The sequence below is a fragment of the Arvicola amphibius genome, chromosome 10 (assembly GCF_903992535.2).
Source record: "Arvicola amphibius chromosome 10, mArvAmp1.2, whole genome shotgun sequence".
NCBI lineage: Eukaryota > Metazoa > Chordata > Mammalia > Rodentia > Cricetidae > Arvicola > Arvicola amphibius.
In genome coordinates this window covers 103,117,800-103,140,006 of record NC_052056.1, presented here as the reverse complement: position 1 = coordinate 103,140,006, position 22,207 = coordinate 103,117,800, and the positions used below count along the sequence as shown (strand labels likewise).

The 22,207-nt window shown below is 48.4% G+C and overlaps 1 protein-coding gene across 1 annotated transcript; it reads left to right on the top strand.

Moving 5' to 3' along the window:
* The first annotated feature begins 1,291 nt into the window (after positions 1-1,291).
* Positions 1,292-21,902, top strand: Tmem130 (transmembrane protein 130). The gene is made up of 8 exons (XM_038346838.1): positions 1,292-1,382; positions 8,551-8,856; positions 11,792-11,951; positions 14,494-14,660; positions 15,159-15,243; positions 15,912-16,114; positions 21,317-21,429; positions 21,753-21,902. The coding sequence occupies exons 1-8, from the start codon at positions 1,292-1,294 to the stop codon at positions 21,900-21,902; spliced, it is 1,275 nt and encodes a 424-aa protein (XP_038202766.1).
* The last annotated feature ends 305 nt before the right edge of the window (positions 21,903-22,207 follow it).

The window sequence follows — 22,207 nt, the reverse complement described above, 5'->3', positions numbered from 1 at the left end:
TTGGGCCTATTGACTGCTGAGTTTCCCCCATAGAAAGAGAAGCATGGGGAAGGTCGTTGGACCCTCATTTGTTCTCAACCACTCCCTCCTGTACCTTTTAGCCAGCGGTAAGCAATTCTGCCTTGTCTGTGAGCTTGTGGCCCTGGGAAGTACTACAGTGTATAGACTACGGAAGCCTAACGGGGTCAGGGAAACCCCATCTATGCAAGAGGAAACATTGGCTGGATCCCAGGAGGAGCAGGGGCATAGCTGTCCTCCCAAGAAAACAATGACACACGGCTACAAAGTGAGTTCCAGACCAGCCTGAGATGTCCAGCAGAAAGCCTGTCTCAAAAAGCAAAAGCAAGCTGGGCAGTGGTGGCACACACCCTTAATCCCAGCACGCAGGAGGCAGAGGCAGGCAAATTTCTGTTAGTTGGAGGCCAGCCTGGTCTATAGAGCTAGTTCCAGAATAGTCAGAGCTACACAATAAAACCTGTCTTAAAAAAAAGAAAAAAGAAAAGAAAGAAAAGAAAAAGAAGGAAAAGAAAAAGAAAAAACAGAACTAATCAACAACAGTTAAGTGTGTACATTGAATTCTTTTTCGAGACAGGGTTTCCCAGTACCAGTCTTAGTACTGGCTCTATAGACCAGGCTGGCCTCCAACTCACAGAGATCCTCCTGCCTCTGCCTCCCGAGTGCTGAGATTAAGGCGTGCACTACCATCACCACGAGGCAAGTGTGTGTATTCATCACTAGGGCTATCCCCAAGGAACTGTAGCTAGTTTGAGCGGAGACATTCTGTAAATACAAAATGGATACAAAGCAGTGAAGGACAGTAAGAGAGATTAAGTGCTAGGGAGGGGGCTTGGCTGTTTGTTGCACAAGCATGAGGATCTGAGTTCGGATCACCAGCATGCATGTGAAAGTCAGGCGCGGTGAGAATCTGTAGCCACAGTGCTGGGAGAAATGGAGGTAGGCCGACTCCAGTGGCTCCTTGATAGTCAGTCTAACTAACTTGATGAGCTAAAGGTTCAGTAAAGAGACTCGGTCTCAGTGCTGGAAAGATGGCTCTGGATCCGACAGAAGCACGATGCGGGAAGAGAGCATGCGCACCTGGTGAAGTAAGGCTGTGATCCCTTGAGGGGAGGGACTCTGGGGCTCCGGGGAGGGCTGTGTGGGCGGAGGTGGCTGCAGGCGGGGACAGTCGAGCGCTGCGTCTTCACGCACAGCCACACGGAGCCGCCACTGCGGAGCTCCAGCCCTGCTCCTTGCGCATCCGCCCGGAACCCCTCGGCATTCACACTGCGCCATGGCTAAGGCTGCCGCTGTCTGGTCGGACCTCCGCCTCGTCTTCTGTCTCGCCTGCCTGCTGCCTTTGGGCCCGGCGAGGGCGGCTGCAGGTAAGCAAGCCAGAGTCTGCCTGGAGCTGTCCAGTGCTATCTGGAACTTGAGCTACCGAGATGACTCGGGGCGTCGTACCCCTGCTGGACACCCCTTTGCCCAGAAGTCGCCCAGCACTAGGGGTGTCTCCCTGCTTTCCCTCGATGCCTGCTTCCAGCACTCTGCCCTGGGAAACACATCCATCCCGATGCTTGGGACTGGTATTCACTGAGGGGAGGGACAGGGAGCATGGATGCATGCTGAGAACCCCGGGTGGGCTGGGAGAGAGGTCATCGCGCCTCAGCCTCCCCCAGGGAGAACCGCCCCCCATTGCCTGCATGGGGCAGCGCTTTTGCTTTAAGATGTCGCCTTTTTCTAGAGATTTCCATCGTGATTGCGTTGGCTTAGGGGCGGCGCAGGTACTAGTCTACAGCCGAGGAGGCCAGTCTGCCATTTCCTCCCTGGGAATGATTTTTTTTTTTAAAATGGGACCTTGAGCCGACAGATTCTTCCCCAGGCTCACCAGAACCCATCTCTCCGTGATGAAAAGACCAACATCAACCTTCCTACCCCATTTTAGGAGTAACAAACGACCCAGGTTCGAGAATTGTCAGAGACCGGTGGGTTGTGAGCAGCTGAAAAAAAAAAAAAAAAAAAAAAAAAGACATCGTTCTTCACCGCACATACGCCCATTAAAATAGGTGGGGGAGCGGGGAGAGGGGACCTGATACAGATCTGAGAGAACGGGAGAGCCACGAAGTAAATTAAAAATAAAAAAAAAAAACAACCTGCGTTTTTGGCATGCATCAGAGGATTTTGTGGGAATTTTGCATATATAAAATTACCTGCACTCTCTCCCTCTCCTGGAAATTCAATATAGAATTCATCTAGAAATGGACACCCTGATCCACTGACTTATATGTGTAGAAGTTATGTGATTTAAATTATAAGAAATACACAATAAAATATGTCTCTCTGTCTATCCATTCATTCATCCATTCATCCACCCACCCATTCATCCCTCTCTCCCTCCTCCCACTCATCCATCCCTCTCTCTCCACCCTTCTGTCTGTCTGTCTATCTATCTATCTATCTATCTATCTATCTATCTATCTATCTATCTATCTCAAGGCAGTATTTCTCTGTATAGCCCTGGCTGTCCTGGAACTCACTCTGTAGCCAGCCTGGTCTCGAATTCAGAGGTCCTCCTTCTTCAGGCTCCCGGTGCTGGGATTAAGGCGTGTGTCATCATATCAGGCAATATCTATTTTGAAATGAGGTCTTCAGGAATTACCCAGGCTGGCTTCTAACTTGCACCCTCCTGCTTCCCCTTCCCCAGTGCTGGGATTATAAGCATGAGTCGCTACTCTAGTCACACACACGCACACGCACACGCACACGCACACGCACTTGAGATGCAGAAGCAGGTGGATTTTTGTGTTATGTAGACCATCACAGACATGTTTGACAATTTTTTTCACTGCCTACATGTGCTGTGTGGAAAGGCCACAACAGCCATTTCCAGAATATTCCAGGCCTCACATGTATCATGGGGAAACATGGAAACCTGGCAGGAAACTGGGGCCATGCTTTTAAGGCAATTGCCCTCTCTTTCTGTTTCCGCACATTTAGCTCCATGTCACTTGAGCACTTTGGGGGTGCCTCCGAGCCCTTACCTTGGTGGTGGCTGCTTGTGCTCCTTATTCATCTGGGCTCCCAAACGTGAAGGATGAATTTGGACGAGCAGAGTCACAGGGGATACTCTGGCTCAGGTTCCTTCAGCCACACTTGGCAAAGATCTTCACTGCCCACCTTAGCCTGCATACCCTGGACACTTCCCAAAAGCCCAGAGGAAGAAGGAGGTCACCTTGACCCAGAGAAAGGGGTCCAGGCTCTCATGTGACCTGGGAGGCTGGTCTGAAGATGACCTTGAACTTCTAATCCTCCTGCTTCCGCCTCCAGATTTTTGGAGGTTATAGACATGTGCCCCCACATTCAGCATGATGAGGTATTGGGGATAGATCCTGGGGCCTCATTAGGTAGTCACACTATTAACTGAGCTCTATTCCCAGCCCCAGCTTCCAGTTTTTTGTTGTTGTTTTGGGCGTTTTTATTGTTGGTGGTGTTTTGTTCTGTTTTAAGATGGGGGTCTCATTATGTAGCCCCACCTGGCCTGGAATTCATTTGTGTGGACCAAGCTAGCCTTGAACTTACAGAGATCTACATACCTCTGCCTCTCAAGTGCAGTAAAGACATGGTACACCACCATGCCTGGTGCAGCTTCTGTTTCTAATTTCTTTTTGATTTTTAAATTTATTTTTATTTATGTGCATGCACATTTATCATCATGAGTGTATGTGCACATGCGTTTGAATGCCTGTAGAGACTAGACAAGGACATTGGATCCCCAGGATCTGGATGTGAGCTGTCTGTAGTAGATGCTGAGAACTGAATTTAGGTCCTATGGGAACAGCAATGTCTCTTAACCTCTGAGCCAGCACTCTAGTCCAGCTGCTGGTTTTTTATTTGTTTGTTTGTTTGTTTGTTTTGGGGGATTGTTTTTGTTTTGTTTTGTTTTGTTTTGTTTTTAAGACCATTGTGGTCTCTTCTAGGCAGGGCTGGTGGGAATTCCTAGGAGCTAGGCAGCCATTTGCAACAATATCGTCAGTAGGTCCTCTTTCTTCCCGGCTCCAGCCAGCTGCCCCCTGATTCCATTTCCATGGCAACCGATCTGCGTCAGCCCAATCTCACTGCAGATGCAGGATGGCAATTAACATGCAGCTTAGTGTCCCCGCCACCTCAGAGCTTCGCTCTGGTCCTTGTTCTTCCTCCAGTTGAGTGGGAGGAAGAAGGGGCTGGGTGGAGGGGGAGGGGTGGCAGGTAAGAGCCCTTGAGGAAAGAGATGTGCTGCCTGCCAACTAGAGGGAGGGCAAAAAAACCGGGGGATAGCAACAGCAGCCCTTTCCTTTTGTGTTACGAGCTTGCCTGAATGCTACGACAAAATAGGAAATGGGGCTGTAGAGATGTCTCAGCGGGTAAAGGCATTTGCTGCCAAAGCCGAAGACCTGAATTTGGTTCCTGAAACCCATATGTTAGATGGAGAAAACTGATGCCCCTGCTACATGCCCATTGTGATACACACACGCAATGTATGTTCAAGAGCACACACATACACACATGCATGTATACACGCACACACATGCATGTATACACGCACACACATGCATCCTTTCCCAAAAATGATAAATAAGTGTCCAAAAATAAAGTCCATCGTGTCGGGAATTTATGGCAGCAGGGGCCATGCCAGCTGGTCATATTGCATGTACAGTCAGATGGATCTCTGTGAGTTCGAGGCCAGCCTGGTCTACACAGAGAGATCCTGTCTCTAAACTAAACTAAACTAAACTAAACCCCACCATGGTGACCATATTAACCTTCAAACCCATGGTATCTTGGTAACAGTAGTGGCCCATGCCTTTAGTATTTTGGCTCAAACAGCTTTATAACTCAACACATGGATTTGAAGAAAAGGGATTTATAATAGGAACCAGGGGGCAGAGCAACAGAAAAGACTGAAGCCAAAGTCCTCGTGAGATAAACAGAGGCACATTTGCACACAGAACCTTCTCCTGGTTTTGCTGAAGACTCCAGCAGGTATCCTGTGGACTCATGCTGAAGAGGAACATGTCCATGCTAGGTAACGCCAGCACCTGTGGGGGTGGGGCACACAGAAGGGGTGCAGACAGTAGCCCCCAGGTGAATGGTCTGCGACAGTGTCAGGTGGTCTGGACTCTGTGCCACCTCTTCCTTTCCAGGTAATCACGTGACTCAGAAGTCCCACCGAACACTTACCATACGGTTTGTGCATGTGTGTGTGAATGAGTGTGTGTATGTGCACATACGTGTGTGTGTGCATGCTTGTGGGTGTGCGCACTCGTGGGCACGTGTGCATGAGTGCATGGGTGTGCGCGTGTGTTCATGTGTGTATGTGTGTGCACACTTGTGGGCGTGTGAGTGCATGCATGCACACTTGTGGCCATGTGGGGGGGGGCATGTGTGTGCATATGTTTATGTGCGCTTGTGGGCATGCATGGGTATGCACGATGGTGCACATGCATTCATGTACGTGCTCCTGTACTTGGAGGTGACAGGGAGACCTGGGATGTCTTCCTCAGATGCTGTCCACCTATGTATGGCTCAGCCTCATGCTGACCACTAATAACACATGGTTGTGATATAGACATTTGGGCTTTTGCTAACGTGACCTTGCGGCCCAAATCTTAGTTTTAATAAAATTTAAACACAGTAAAATCTGGAGTTCACTGATTCCATTAGATTGATTGGCCAGCAAACCCCAAAGATCTCCTGTCCTTGCCTCCTCCAGTCCAGGGACAGGTATACCTCATCTTGCCTGGCTGTTTCTTACATGGGTCTGGGGGATTGAACCCAGGTCCTCATCCCCACAGAGCCATGTCCCTGGCTCCTTACTACACGGTAAACATTTTGTTTGCATAATAAAGATGCAGGTGACCCTTGTCCTCAAGGAATTCAGAGCACACCGGGAGAAGAGAAGTCTCCATTCAGTATAGTCCTGACAGTAATGGGCCCAGTCTGTCAGGAAAGCTTTGAGGGATCAGGGCATGGGAAAGCATCCTACAAACTTACTGTAGGACAGAGGTAGAATGGACATTCTTTTTACTTTTAGATTTTTATTATTATTATTTTCAGCAAATGTTTGCATACCCCGGGATCAAACTCAGGTCATCAGGCTTGGCAGCAGTATTGTTCCCACTGATCTAACATCCTGGGTACTGGGAATTTTTTTATTTTTTAGATAGGGACTCACTATGTAGCCCTGCCTGGCCTAGATCTCACTTTGTAGACCAGGCTGGCCTCAAACTCACAGATACCCACTTGCCTCAGCCTCCTGAGTGCTGGGTTTAAAAGCGTGCGCCACGTGTGCCTTCTGGAACTGCAAGGGTTAAAGAGGCTGCCGCCAGGTGGAAGTTTCCCAGCTGTGAATCTAGACCCCAAAAGAAGGTTTGTGATCACATTAGAGCAAATGTTAGGAGCTTGAGGGGGAAGAAGGGGTGGGGCATAGATCAGGGCCAGGAGCAGAGATCCAGATGACTGCATGGTGGGGGGGGGGGTGGCTGGAAAAGGAGGGAGGTGTGCCAGGAAAGAGAAAATCAGAGGCCTGTGGCTGATGTTTGGGACAGCTGGCTTTTTGTTTTGTTTTGTTTTAAACAAACACTTTTATAGCACAGGTTGATTTCACATTCACTATGTAGCTAAGGATGGCCTTGAACTTGTGGACCTTCTGGTTCCACCTCCAGAGTGCTAGGACTGTTGGTGTTTGTCACCATCATTCATGGACTGGAACCCAGAGCTTCCTTCACTCCTGGCAAGCACTCCACCCACTTAGCTGTATACCCAGCCCCCACCTGATCCCAGCGGGCTCTTTTTTACCCTGACAAGAAGTGAAGAGAGCAAACGTTCAGAGGGACCACAGATGGGAAATAGAGCTTTGGGCAAACAGAAATATTCTGTGTGCCTGCGGAAGGCTGACCACTAGCCACAACGTTGTTAAACATGGAGAGTGGGGGAGTGGGGGGAATGGGGGGAATGGGAGGATGGAAGGGTGGTGGTGGTGGTGATGGTGGTGATGGTGGTGGTGATGATGATGGTGATGATGGTGGTGATGGTGGTGGTGGTGGTGGTGATGGTGATGGTGATGGTGGTGATGATAGTGATGATGATGATGGTGGTGGTGATGGTGGTGATGATGGTGGTGGTGGTGGTGGTGATGGTGATGGTGATGGTGGTGATGGTGATGGTGGTGATGATAGTGATGATGATGATGGTGGTGGTGATGGTGATGGTTGGTGATGATAGTGATGATGATGATGGTGGTGGTGATGGTGATGGTGGTGGTGGTGATGATGATGGTGATGGTGGTGATGGTGGTGGTGGTGGTGGTGGTGATGATGGTGATGGTGGTGATGATGGTGGTGATGGTGGTGGTGGTGGTGATGATGGTGGTGATGATGATGGTGGTGATGGTGGTGGTGGTGATGGTGATGATGGTGGTGGTGGTGATGGTGGTGATGATGGTGATGGTGGTGGTGCAGTGCCTGAGAAACATAAAGCTTGATTTAAGTAGATGCAACCAGTAACATTAGGCTAATTTACACTTAGTTACATTTGGCTACAGTGCAGACAGAATACAAAGGGAATACACACTGCTTGCTGTATCAATGCCTAAGAAGACGTGAGCCCCACTCAGGGACTTTGGCTGTGAACGTGGGTCTTAGTGAAATGAGTGGAGCCCAGCTGGGTGTGGTGGCATGAGCTTGTATCAGCTCATTCTAGACAGGGTGGTAGGAGGATTGCCTACGTATTCCAGACTGGTGTTGAACTTGTGGCAATCCTCTTAAGTGCTGGGATTAAAGGTATGAATCACTACAGCCCAGCTTTGTTCTGTTTCTTTAGCTAGAGTCTCACTATATAGCCCAAACCAGCTTTGAACACAATCATTATGTAGCCCAGAGTGGACTCAAACATTTAGTCCTCCTGCCTCAGCCTCCCTGGTGCTGCCATTACTGGCATACACCTCCAATCTTAGTTCAATTTTATTTGTTTGTTTGTTTGTTTGGTCTTTCAAGACAGGGTATCTCTGTGTAATGGTCCTGACTGTCTTGGAACTCACTTTGTAGACCAGGCTGGCCTCAGACTCACTGAGATCTGCCTGCCTCTGCCTCCCAAATGCTGGGATTAAAGGCATGTGCCACCACTGCCCAGCTGGTTCCATTTTATTATTAGTTACTATTGTTAATCTCTTATGATGCCTGATTTAAAGTTCTCCATGAACCGTATGTGTGAATGAGTGAGCTAAGGAATGAACAAGGATGAAAACACGGGATATTGTGGGTCTGGACATCAAGTAGGAGTCTTGTTAAGGATCCCCTGTAAATAAATAGAAACACTCTGTGATGCTACATTTATTTGAAGGGGCAGAGGAAGACTTGGGGGAGTTGGCTTTCTTCTTTGACCGGAGAATCAAACTCATGTCATCAGATTTGATGTGATGACATCTTGCTGGCCCCACTTGCTGTCATTGATGATTAGAAAGGTTGCTGAAGGATTTCTCATTGCCTTCCTGAAACCTGGCCTGCATGTGTCTCCTAGGTCTCTATAATCTTAGTCTTACTACTGATGGTCCCGCTACCATTGGCACAGAAGTGACCATCTCAGCCAGCCTGATGGTCAAGGACAATGGCAACCTGTCCCTGCCTACAGACACCCACCTCTACCGTTTCCACTGGATCCACGCGCCACTAACCCTCACTGCCAAGACCGAGAAGAATCTAACCTCAACTATCCATGTGGTGGGCAACAGGCCTGGGGACTTTCCAATCACTGTCTGGGTCACTGCTGTCGACTGTTGGATGTGCAAGCCCTTAGCCAGGAGTGCTCTGGTCCTCCCCATCAAAGGTGAGGATCTCTGAGGGCCTTTCTTGTTTACTTATTGGCTTTCAAAACTCTCTCGTGTTGGGCAACCCAGGGCCTCGATCATGCTGTGCAAGAGCTTACCACTGCAATACGCCACCAGGCCTACTTTCAAGTATTATGCATGTGTGTTTGCATGTATATGTTCTATGTTTTTGAGAGAGAGAGAGAGAGAGAGAGAGAGAGAGAGAGAGAGAGAGAGAGAGAGAGCGCACCTCTGGCATTGTTCTTCAGGCTGCATCTACCCTTTTAGATTGAGACAGGATCTCCCATTGGTGAGCTCACCAGTTCCAGTTAGACAGGCTGGCTGGCCATTAAGCCCCAGCACTGGGATTATGTAGTTGGCATTTTCTTTGGGCCGACAACCAGCTCCCAAATAAAGACACTTGTTACTAATTATGAATGTCAGCCTTAGCTTAGGCTTGTCCCACTAGCTCGTTTAACTTAAACCATCTACATTTTGCTTTGGGGCTTTTTACCTTTCTTTCATTCTGTATGTCCTACTTTCCTGCTTCCTCTGTGTCTGTCTGTCTGGCCCCTGGCATCTCCCTGGTGGCTTCCTGTCATCTCCTTTTCTTTCTTCCCCAAACCTAAATTTCTCCTCCTTACTCTCCCTGCCTGGAAGTACCGCCTATCCCTTCTCCCTCACTATTGGCTGGTTGGCTTTTTATTAGACCAATCAGGTGCCTTAGGCAGGCAAGGTAAAACAGCAATACATCCTTACATAGCTAAACAAATACCCTGCAACAGGACTACAAATGCAATCCACCACCATGCCCAGCTCTTCTGAAAAGTGTCAGTTTGGGGGATCAAATTTAGGTTCTTGTTCTTTCAAAGCAAGCACTTCACCAACTGAGCCATCTCCGCTGCTCTCAAGCTCTTGCTGCAGAAGAAAAAAAAAACCCAGCCTTGATAATTGGCAGTAATCAAACAAAAGCAAATTATAAACATGGCTTGTTTCTTGGTTGTTCATTAAGTTAAAAAAAGAGTCAGAAAATAGGATCAGCAAGATGGTTCAGCAGGTAAAGGTGCTTGCTGCAAAGCCAAAAGACCTGAGTTTAATCCCCAGGACTTACATGGTAGAAAGAGAGAACCCACTCTTGCAAGTTACCCTCTGACCTTGACATTCATATCATGGCATGATTGCACACACAGGCACACACACACACACATACACAAGAAATAAATAGATAGATAAATAAATAAATGTAATTACAATAGTTTATTTAAAAAAAAAAAGACTGGACAGTTGTCTCAGCGGTTAAGGGCATTTGTTGCTCTTAAAGACTCCTGTGGCTCAATTTCCAGTCCTGACATGACAGCTCACAACTGTCTGTAACTCTTGCCCAAGACGATCCAACAACCTTCTCTGACCTCCTAAAGCACCAGGCACACACACTAAATGATTTGGCAGTTTGGAGGCCTTGCTGCTCTGGCAGAGGTCCAGAGTCCAGATCCCAGCACCCACCTGGGGCTTACAGTCTAAATGAATTTACCTTCAAGAAATCAGCCTTCATATGGGCACTGCTTGATGCGCAAGATGATGATGATAAAGAAAACAGGATATAAACACGGGAGATACACAACCCTTAGGGGACTGATTAAAGACACTGAAGTAATTTGTGTGCCTTTTTTCAGGAGTTGTGGAAGGGAAGGAGTCTTGTTAGAGAGCCCAGGCTGGTTTTGAAGTCAAGAAGATCCTCCTGCCTCAGCCTCCTCAGTGCTAGAGTTATAGGCATATGCTATGACACGCAGTTAATGTATATAAGTATTTAAAAGTGTTTTTTTTTTTACTACATTTATTTATTTAGTGAGGGTGTACATGTATGTGGGTACCTGTGCCATGGTGTCCATGTGGAGGTGAGAGGACAACTTGCAGGAGTTGATTTTCTATTTCTTCTCTGTGGGACCTGGGGATTGAACTCAGACCGTCAGACTCAATGGTAGGTGCCTCTACCTATTGAGATGGTTGTCATCTCAATAGTCCCAATTTATGCATTTATTAATCATGACCCTTCAGGTGAGTTTTAATGTCCTGAGTGGGAAATGCCCATGCTTGTAAAATTATATAGGAAGAAATGCAAGCACAGAATTTATGTAACTAAGCCCATAAACTCTGCTAACGTAAATGCATGCAGTTCTCACAAAGGCCAAAAGAGGGCAGCAGATAGCTCAAAGATTCAGCCGCAGAAGTCCTGTGAGCCATCCCTTGTGGATGCTGGGATCTGAACTCTGGTCCTTGTGATCTAGCACCAGCTCTAGTCCTCCACTATGTTCTTGGTGTTGGGGATGGAACTCAGAGCCTCCTGTGTGTTAGGCAATTGACCGCTCTCTGAGCTACATTCCCAGGCCCTCCCATATCCTTTAAATACCTCCCCCATGCCTCACAGGGTCTGATACAATATAAACCCCATAGGAGCAGTTGCTACACTGTATTTCTTAGACAATAGTAACAACAGCAAAAACAGTATATGTGTTAAGTTCTGACGCAAATTGGTTTGTTTTGAGACCGGGGTCTCATGTAGCCCAGGATGATCTCCAACTCACAGTGTAGCCAAGGATGGCTTTGAACTCTTGATCCTCCTGTCCCAGCCTTCCAGGTTCTGGAATTACAAGTGTTGGCATCATGTCCTCCTTCAGCCCATGCCTTTCATCCTGGTGGGTGGCCTTTTTGCCAGACACTGTGAAAGGGGGGTGGGGGCAGGGACACAGGTTGAGCATTTGGCATGTGTTGTGAGTCGCTGCCAGCAGGGGGTGACTGGGATGTCTCTGCATTGAGGGATTTCTGGGGTCCCCCACACCGCACATAGTTCTGAAGGTCAGAGGAGGATGAACCAGGGAGTGGTTGCTTTGTTCCTGCCCGACATCACACTCAGGCACTCCCTGCCTCTGAGACTCACTCTCCTTTTGTCTTTCTCAGAGTCACTTGTGGGAAACCTAGTCATTACCCAAAACTCCTCTGTGTCTTGGCCGAACTGCTACATCACCAAGAAAACCCTCAGATTCTCCTTCCTCCTCCATGACCCGAGCGACTTCTTCAAGTCGGCTTCTTTCTTCTACCGATGGGACTTCGGAGACGGGTATGCATTGTGCTCTCTCTCTCTCTCTCTCTCTCCCTCCCCCCTTCCCACCTCTCTCCCTTTCTCTCTCCAAGGTCTCAAACAGAACCCTGACTGCCCTGGAGCTCATTATACAGACCAGTCTCAAATGCACAGAGATATGCCTGCTTCTGCCCCTCCAGGATTGAAGGCGTGGGCCACCATGACCAGCTATTTACTCTATTTTAAAAAACAGTCCTGCCAGGTGGTGGTGCAGACTTTAGTCCCAGCACTCAGGAGGCAGAGGCCGAGGCCGAGGCAGAGGCAGGTGGATCTCTGCAAGTTCAAGGCCAGCCTGATCTATAAAGAGAGTTCCAGGACAGCCAGAACTATACAGAAATCTTTCCTCTCTCTGTCTCTCCCTGTATGTGAAGTTCAGAGGACAGCTTGTAGGAGTTAGTTTTCTATTTCCACCACAGGAATTCTGGGGATCAATCAAACTCGCGTCATTAGGCTTGGTAGCAAGTACCTTTACCCACCGAGCCGTCTTTATTAACCTCAAATATGAGCCCACAAGTATTATACAGTAAAAGTACAGCTAACAGACCACTAGACATAATATATATATGTATATATATATATATATATTATAAATAGTATAAAGAACCGATTTTTCAGAGTTGCAGGAACACCTGTCTTTTGGATAAGTCACTGTCAATTTGGTAGAAACCTTGTGGAATCATGGCATTTCTCCCTTCCACGATATCCCTGCCATGTAAACCTGACTTTTCCTGTAGGGCAACCCGATACCTTCCCCACACCTTGAAGCATTGGTGTGAAAGCATCCACTCAGTCAAACCTTTGTTCTCACAGCCAAAATCTACATAAAACTAGGCCCCCACAACTTTATTGACAGTACGCACTGGTAAGAAAGGAGCCCCAAACAGGAGGTGGTATATTTGCTCTAGCAGCAGACTCGGGAAGGTGGAATCTGCTGGCCCTTGCTCTAAACAAATTACTACTATTCCGTATTACCCTTCACCTTGGTTTCAGCTAACATAAGATCATAGCCTTTTATACTGCTTATACGGAAAGAAGGCCGAGTGGCTAAAACTAGCTTCAGAGAGGAAAATTCTCACCTGGGCACCTTGCTGGAGTCAAAAGCAAAGTCCCCAAAAGAGATTCCTTTTTTTTTTTTTTAAATTTTTTTTCTCCTTAACTCTACCTACTCTATCTCTGTTCAGATTTCCTGTCCGGCTTTACTCTGTGAAGTCATTGACCAAAGCAGCTTTATTCACCAACCAATAAAAGCAACACATATACAGAAGGACATTCCCCCACATCAGACTAGACCATAGGAAAGAGGATTTCAGGTTAGATACAGTCTAAACCATACCAGTATTGAATAATAAGTGTGTGGTTTCTTAGAGACTCACTCTCAAACCCTAGCCCCATCTAAATCCCCTATACACCAGAGACAAAGAGATTCCTTTTAATTCAACCAGCTAGACGCTAATGCAAATCAAGCCCACAGGTTACTATGGCTACCAATGCTGTGTTCCCAGTCACCGGGGAGCTTCACCCCCCCCCCCCCCCCCCCCCCCCCCCCCCCCGAGGCTTAAGGGGCCTCCCTGTCAGATCCACCGGGTTTTTGAAATGCCAGTTTGATACTATTGTTACCGCCTACGGGCTTGCTAACTTGTCTGCATGCCTACGTGAACCAAAAGCTTTGTGGAGAACAGTCTTTCTTTTCTCCTCTCCTTTCTCCTTTTTCTTCATCGGCCAAGGAAAGAAACGAGCAGGAGGAACGAGCTTGAGTCAGTCAGTTTGGTCTGCCCCCAGATCCCTTTCCCTAGCCAGTTTTCGCCTATTGTGGGGAATCTTTCTGGACCCTGAGAGGTTTAAAGGGCTTAACCCCCAAAGAAATCTTGATTTTTTTTCAAGGTTTGTTTTTCTTTTTCCTAGTCACATGAATGCGTGTGTGTTCATGTCTGTATATGGATATGTGCTGATGAGTGCCGGGTGCCCATGGGGGGCCACAGGAGAGTGACAGGTCCCCCAGGGTTCGAGTTAAAGGTGTGGTGAGCTGCCCAGCATAGATTCTGGGAACCAACTGCACTCAGGTCCTTTGCAAGAGCATGGTCCTAACCACTGAGAAATCTTCCCCACCCTAAGAAAGGATGAGACCCATGTATGGTGGCACAGGCCTTTAATTCCAGCACTCGGGGGTGGGTGGGTAGGAGTATCAGAACATGAAGGCCAGCCTGGGCTACAGAGCAAGTCTAAGGCTAGCCTGGGCTCATAAGCCTCTACCTCAAAAGTCAAAAACAAACAAACAAACACAACCATAGAAAGCTAGAACCAACAACTTAAGATTTAAAAGCTACGGGTTTTGGTTTTTGTTTGTTTCCACTTTGGAGAAAAAGCTTGTCCGTGTGGCCCAGGCTGGCCTTGAATTTAAGATCCTGCCTCTGCCTCTCGAACGCTGGAGCTACAGGTGATTCCATGACGCTTTGCTGGACGCACTTCTGAAATCCTGGAAGGGGAAACGGTTGCGTTCAGATCCCTTCTCGTCTTCTTGTAGGACCTTGCTGATAACCGACAACCCTGTGGCCTATTACAACTATTCGAATGCTGGAACCTTCACGGTGAAGGTCAGGGTGGTGGCAGAATGGGAGCAGACAAAGCCGGATGCCACGAAGGGCATCGTGCAGAAGAGCGGAGACTTCTCATCTTCCTTAAGGCTTCGGGGTAGGTCTCCCGCCAGGCTGCCTGTGCCTGAGGAGCCCCAGACAACGATCCTTCCAGATCCATGTGACTCCGGGCTAGCATGGGGCTGCCCTTGAATGGATATTCTTGGAGCCATCTCCACTGTTCATGTCTGCTCGGGAGAGTCCACCCAAGGCCGCAGGCAGAGTCACACTGTCACTCCTTAGCAGAGCTGGCATTTGAGTTCAGGCCATCCTGCCTCCAAATCCGAGCTTGACCAGACACCTACCACTAGGGAGCTGGTCCTTGATGATCCTTGTTCTCTAGTTAACTAACTAGGACATTCTCCAGCCCTTGGGAGGATTCCTTGCCTCTGGTCATGACTGGCGCTTTTCTTCTGGCATAGTCAATGGCTTAGTAACAGTGGGTAAGAGAGTGGCAGAGAGACAAGAACACAGAGGTGGCCATGCATCCTAAGGGGCCGTGGGGCTCGTATTGATCCTCAGCCACTGGGTCTAACAGCTTCCTCCTTTCTTACAGAGGCCCTCCAAGGCATCCAGATTTCAGCGCCCACCCTCTTGCAGACATTCCAAAAGTTGACAATGAGCCTGACTTTCCTCGGGAGGTGAGTGAACCCCCAGAGTGCTGTGTGTGTGTTCTGTGGCCTCTCAAGACTTCCAGTGACGCGAAAGATCCTGCTCTGTCCCTTGAAGATCTTAGGTTTCGTGCGAGCATGCTACCGTTCTGCCCTGTGGCTGTGCACTGGGGAAGAACTGTGGGCATAGCTCTTTCATATTTTTGATTTCCTGCATCTGGAGTGTTTGATTTTGAGATGTATTAGTTAACTGTTTCCTTGCTACACAATACCAGATGAAAGCAACCAAAGGGAGGAAGGGTTTATTTCAGTTCACAGTTCGTGGTGGGGAGGCAGAGCAGAGAGACCTTTAGCTAACTGGCCACATAACATCCACAGTCTGGAAGCAGAGAGTGATGGATGCCGGTACTCAGCCTGCTTTTCCCTTTTAATAAATCTAGGACTGTAACCCACTGAGTGGTGCCACCCACATTCAGGGTGGGACTTCCCACCTTAATTAACCTAACCTAGAAACCCTGTCGTAGACATGCCCAGAGGTTTGTTTCCATGGTGATTCTAAGTCCTCTTAAAGATGAACCGTCACATGGACCAGGGCAGCCTGGTATCCATATGGAAAGGACTCTGAAGTGTCTGCCCTGTCACCCTCACTGTTCTTGGTCACAAGCCACTTCTGAAAATGTGTACCTGCTCCTCTGTAGCCCCCCTCTGAAGGTGTGCTGGGGCCTCAAGCCGGGATGTCTCCCAGTGGAGGACAGAGAGTGCCACCCTGTGTTGGTGACCGGCACATCTTTGAACGTGACCCACGTCTTCCAGGACCCCGGGGACTACTGCTTCATCTTCCGAGCTGAGAACGCCATCAGCAGGGCAAACCAGTTCCATAGGATTCAGGTGTGGCCCTCCAGTAAGTGACACCTTGCCTTCTGCTGCAGTGCCATTAATAGGTATCAAAAGCCTGAAACCACCTCTGGTGACTGGCCAATCGCTTGGTCGCCGATGATCAAGAATTGACTCCACCAGCACTCAGATCACTAGTAGGTTCTCCTAGGTAAAGAAACAGCCCACGTTTCCATGACCAAATGCTGAAGCCACTAACACCACCACCACCACCACCACCACCACCACCACCACCACCGACTCTGCCAACATTGTCATCACCAGATTCCACCAACAATCAACACTGCCAATCTTAGCACCAACCCCAAACTCCACTATTATTATCCTAAATACCCTGCCAACCTTAGCAGAGGCAATAAGCTCCACCAACACCATCTCCAGAACTCTGCCAACCTCTACACCAACACCGAACACCACCAGAAGCATCCTTAACACTCTACCACTCTAGGCATTACTACCAAACTCTACCAATGCCAGCTCATCCTACTGATCTCTATACTGCCACCAAACTCATTCAATACCACCACCAACTCCTTACCAACACCAGTGCCTCAACAAAATTCCTTCATGCTATCCCTAACACTCTATCAACTTCATCACCCCCACTAAATACTATTTATAATACTCTACCCAGCACCAGCACCAGCACCAAATTCTGCCAATACAGTCCTTAGCACTCTACCAACCTAGTAACACAGTCCCCATCAACCCCACCAACACCCCCATGAACATCAGCATCGTTAAACAGTAACAATGAAGTCAGCTCCCACATGTTCCCACTTACTCATTGTTATCATCATTACCACTCCCCCTATTCTCTGGTCTCCTTCTGAACCTCGAGAACCCTACCCCAACCCAGGCCCTGGATGATCTCAGGGCCTCCTTGGGTCCCCTGGGCTCTGTTGGCTCCAACATGCTCTGGTGAGTGTCCAGAACTCCATGAATTTCATGGAGAAGATACTGGCCCAGAGCTGGGGAGATGGTTCCGTGGGTAGGTAAAATGCTGTCTGTGCAAACATGAGGACCTGAGTTCTAATCCCCAGAACCCATAAAAGCGGATGCAGCAACCTGGGTCTGTAACCCCAGTACTAGAGGCAGGGATGTGGAGATGGGAGGATTCTAGGGCTCCCTGGACAGTCAATCTAGCCGAATTCAGTAAGAGACCCTAAATAAATAAATAAATAAATAAATAAATAAATAAATAAATAAATAAATAAGGTAGAAGCTGGGTGTGGTGGTGCATGCCTACAATTTCAATGTTTGGGAGGCAGAAAGCAGGCAGAGCTTTGTGAGTTCAAAGCTAGCCTAGTTTATGGAGAAGTTCCAGGCTAGCCAGGGCTACCAAGTGGAACCCTGCCTCAAGCGAACAACCAAAATAAGAATGGACTGACAAGATGACCCAGCGGGTAAAGGGGCTTGCCGCTAAGCCTGAGGATCTGAGTTCTAGCCCCAGGAAGGACATGGTGGAAGGAGAAAGCTAACTCTACAAAGTTGTTCTCTGACACACACGCACGCACATGCACACATGCACACACACACTCTAAGTAAATATTAAATAAGTGCAAATTAAAAAAAAATCCAACAAAACAAACATGAACTCTGAAAAACAAGGCAGAGCATACTGAGTGATTAGGGGAGATAGCTGATGTCGACCTCTGGCCTCCACAGGGAAGCGTGTCTGCACACGCACACTCAGGCACACCACCTTTTCTTGGGAAGCAGCCTCGTGGTGGTGAAGGAAGAGCGAGCGCTGCGGAGCCAGCACATTCTCACCCCTCACCACACTGCTCTCCCTTGGCAGCCTCTCAGGTAGGCGTGAGCCTCACGTAGCATGTTCAGGGCGAGGATTTGAACCCATGACCACCTAACTTCAAGCACCAACCTCGTCCGACTCCACCATGCTTTTCTTGGCAAGAGGCTTTGTGGGTGAGGCCAGAACTGCCAGGTGGGGCAAAGGCACAGCATTGCTTAGAAGGGGCCCGTGTCCGTTATTTCTACATCACTGCCAACTAAATTCCTGACCAAACAGCTGCCATTGTTTTGAGAGAAAGGATCTGAGAGTTCATTCCACAGTTGCTTAGCTCTGTGAACATGGCCAAAACATCATGGTCACCAGTAGGAGCAGGTGACTAGGGAAACTTCTTCACAGTAGACAGGAAACTTACATCACACAAAAAAAGGGCAACTTACATCACGGCTGACAGGAAGCAGGCAGAGGGGACACAGGAAGGGCCAGAGCAAAACTTGGCCTTCATGTCCTCAGCGATGTAATGTCCTGCTTTCATCTCTGCTGCTGTGATAAAATCCTGATCAAAAGCAACTTGGGAAGGAAAAGGTTTATTTGGCTTACAGGTCCAGGGTATATATAGTCCATCATTGAGGGACATCAAGGCAGGAATTCAAGCAGCTAGTCAACATCGCATCCACACACAAAAGTAGAGAATTCTTCATTCATTTTTTAAAAAAAAGATTTATTTTTATTTTTATGTACATTGGTGTTTTGCCTGCATGCATGTCTGTGTGAAGGTGCCAGATTTCCTGTAACTGGAATTACAGACAGGTGTGAGCTGCTAGGTGGGTGCTGGGAATTGAACCTGGGGCTTTGGGAAGAACAGCTAGTGCTCTTAACCACTGAACCGTCTCTCGAGCCCCAGAATTCTTCACTTTTACACAACTTAACACCCCAAACTAGGAAATCGTGCTACCCACATTCAGGGTGGATTGTTCCTTTTCATTTAACAATCAAGACAGTTTCCCCACAGGCATGCCATGGACAAACCTGATCTAGATGAACCCTCAGTTGATACTGTCTTCCCAAGTGATTCTAAGTCATGCCAGGTTGACAGCTAACCATCACTTCTCCTAATCACCTATGGAAATACCCAGAGAGATGTGTTTTCTATATATTACAGTTTGATTCCGTTGCCATAGGAACTAACGTCACTCGGGCTCCTCTTGTTCATCATGTCGACTCTGGGGTCATACACCTTCACTTTTACCTACCTGTCAATGAGTCCAGCCCACGCACCGGGATAGGGAAATTAACTTCCCCTGAGAAGATATCACTGAATTTAAAAAAAGAAAAGAAAGAAAAGGAGGATATGACCACTCCTAAAGCACAGAGAAGACTTTTATGGTAGATAGAGGGGAGAATGCAGCCAGCTAGAAGAGTACAGGCTGAACATGGCTGGCAGATTAAACTGGACCATGAGAGGAGAGAGGAGCCATTGACCAAGAGAGGCAGCCAGGGCCAAGAGACCAAGTGATCAAAATGGTTGTCTTATAGGGATCAGGCTGGGGGAAGAGACATGGAAGCCCAGCCCCTGGGAGGGAGGGATCATGGTGAAGGGTGCTGAGAGAACAAGGAGGAGCCACAGATACTGAGTGAGGCTTTTCCATTGTTTCTTTGAGACCTAACAACTACCAAGTAGATTATAGATATATTTTTAAACATTCTCATAGTTTATCTCTCTCTCTCTCTCCCTCGTCTCTCTCTCTCTCTCTCTCTCTCTCTCTCTCTCTCGTCTCTCTCTGTCTCTCTCTGTCTCTCTCTCTCTCTCTCCCTCGTCTCTCTCTCTCTCTGTCTCTCTCTCTGTCTCTCTCTCTCTCTCTCTCTCTCTCTCTCTCTGTGGTGGGGTGTAAGGTTAGAGGCCCACGCAGATGCCTGAGTTTCGTGTTATGAATCATCTTCTGGGGAGCTGGAGAGAAGGCTCAGCAGTTAAGAGCACTTGCTCTTATAGAGGATCGGGTTCAGTTCCCAGCACCCACACGGTATTTCACAACCATCTGTAACTCCAGTTCCCGGGGATCCAATGCCGTCTTCTGATCTCCACAGACACCAGATACCCATTGACATAAAGGAAAAACAATCATACACATACAGAAATAAAAAGAATGGTCCCCCCGCGGAAGTGACCGCTAAGGAGTTAAGAGCGCTCACTGCTCTTGCCGAGGACCTGAGTTTGGTCCCCAGCACCCACACTGCGGAGCTCATGACTTCTGTAATTCCAGGTCTAGGGGGATCCAATGCCCCCTTCTGGCATACATGGGCACTGCACTAACGTGTGTACTCACACAATTAAATATTAATAAAAGTATCTAAAAAGAACCTTTCTTGATCACTCTTCCATCTTATTCAATGAGGTAGGGTCTCCCAGTCAAACCCAAAGCTTGCTAACATGGCTAGACTCTGTACCTGTTGGCTCTGGTGATTCTGTCTCCACTTTCCATGGCTGGAACTACTGTAAGCCACTGTGCCCACCTGGGATTTATGTGGGTTCTGGGGACTTGAACTCTGATCCTCAGACTTGTGCGGCAAGTGGTCAATCCCTGAGCCATCTCCCCAGTCCCAGGTTGTTGCTTTTAAATTTTTCCATTAAATTCTGGATTTTCCTGTGGAAATAGAATATATGCATATGGGAGAAGAATTTCTTTAATGGGGTTTGCTGTGTTCACCTCCATTGTGCTTGCTTCTTTAGAGACAAAATTTTGGGCTCAGTCAGTAAAGTGCTTGCCTTGCAAACATGAGGATCAAAGTTCGTTCCCCAGAATCTGTGTGAAAAGCTGGCCATAGCTAGGAGGCAGAGACAGGAGAATCCCTGGAGCTGGCCAGCCTGGCCTGCTTGATGGAGGTCTTGATTCTGTTTCAAATAAAAAGCCAAAGGAACCTGAGGAACAGCACTGAGAGTTGTCCTGATTTCCATAAGCACACACATCTGTGCACACTTAAATACCTGCACTCATAATATATCCACACACTTACAAACACACACAAAACCCGATATATTTACAAACCACTTATGTATTTATTTATTGTGGGTGCCTTTTCCTTCTTTCCTCCCTTCCGTCTTTTTTCTTCCTTTCTTTTTTTCTTTCATTTTCTAACACAGGGTTTCTTCGTGTAGCCCTGGTTGTCTTGGAACTCACTCTGTAGACCAGGCTGGCCTCTGTCTCTCTGGTGCTGGGAATCAAGGAATGTGGCCCCACCGCCTGCCTGGCTGCTGTGTGTGCTTGTATATGTGTATACGCGCCACAACACACATGTGGAAGTCGGGGAACAACGATGAGAAGCCAGTTATTTCCTTCCACCATCGTGTTCACGCCTGGGATGGAACTCAGCTCGTCAGGCTTGGCAGTACATGCCTCTACCCATGAGCCAGCATTTCAGCACCAGATGTCCAGCCCTCTAACTTTGCTCTCTCCTTCCCAGCCTTCCAGCCATTTGTCTTTGCTTTCCCCTGCGCCACGCTGATCACCGTGTTGCTGGTTTTTGTCATGTACATGACTGTGCGGAGTGCTACTCAACAGAAGGACATAGTGGAGGTAGGTGCCCTGTAGGATGGAGGCTAGACCATTGATCCAGGGAGGGTAGGTGCTCTGTAGGGTGGAGGCTAGACCGCTGATCCAGGGAGGGTAGGTGGACCGGTATGCCTGGAGGGAGTCCCGCTAAATCCTTACGTTTGGGATGATACACCAAACAGACATGGTAGACTTGCTGAGCTAGCTGGTGCCCCATCTGACTGTCTCTTTCCTGCTGAACTCTCAAGTCCACAGAACGGGCTGGCGGGGGAACCAAGGGACGGTAATTGACCCACGGGGCCTTGTTCACCTTGGGTAACTGATTTTGACCTTTCTCCTCTGACCAGAGTCCAGAAGTCACTGGGCTCAAGTGCTGCTGCCAGCTGTGCTGTGGATCCCTCTTTCTGGACTCGCCATCCGAGTACCTGGAAATCGTCCGCGAGAACCACGGGCTGCTGCCGCCCCTCTACAAACCCATGAAGACTTACAACGTGTGAACTCCCCACCCCGTACCTCTCAGTGTTCACTGATCACCCGTTGGGAGCTTCAGGCAGGGTGGTGTATGCTACTGAGCAGGAGGGGTTTTCACAGGTGTGGCCATCGGCCCAGACTGGCCGTTGATCTGTACAGTCCAGCTGCTGTCATTTGTCTTTGTGCCGCCCTCCCAGCTGTCATCCACTCATCCGTACACGCTAGTCACCGCTATAAGCTTCCCCCATCCCCCTCCCACCCTGTGCAGAGCAGGATTCTGATAGTCGGTGTGTCCTATTAAGACTCTCCCAAGTGGACCCGGCTGCCCCTT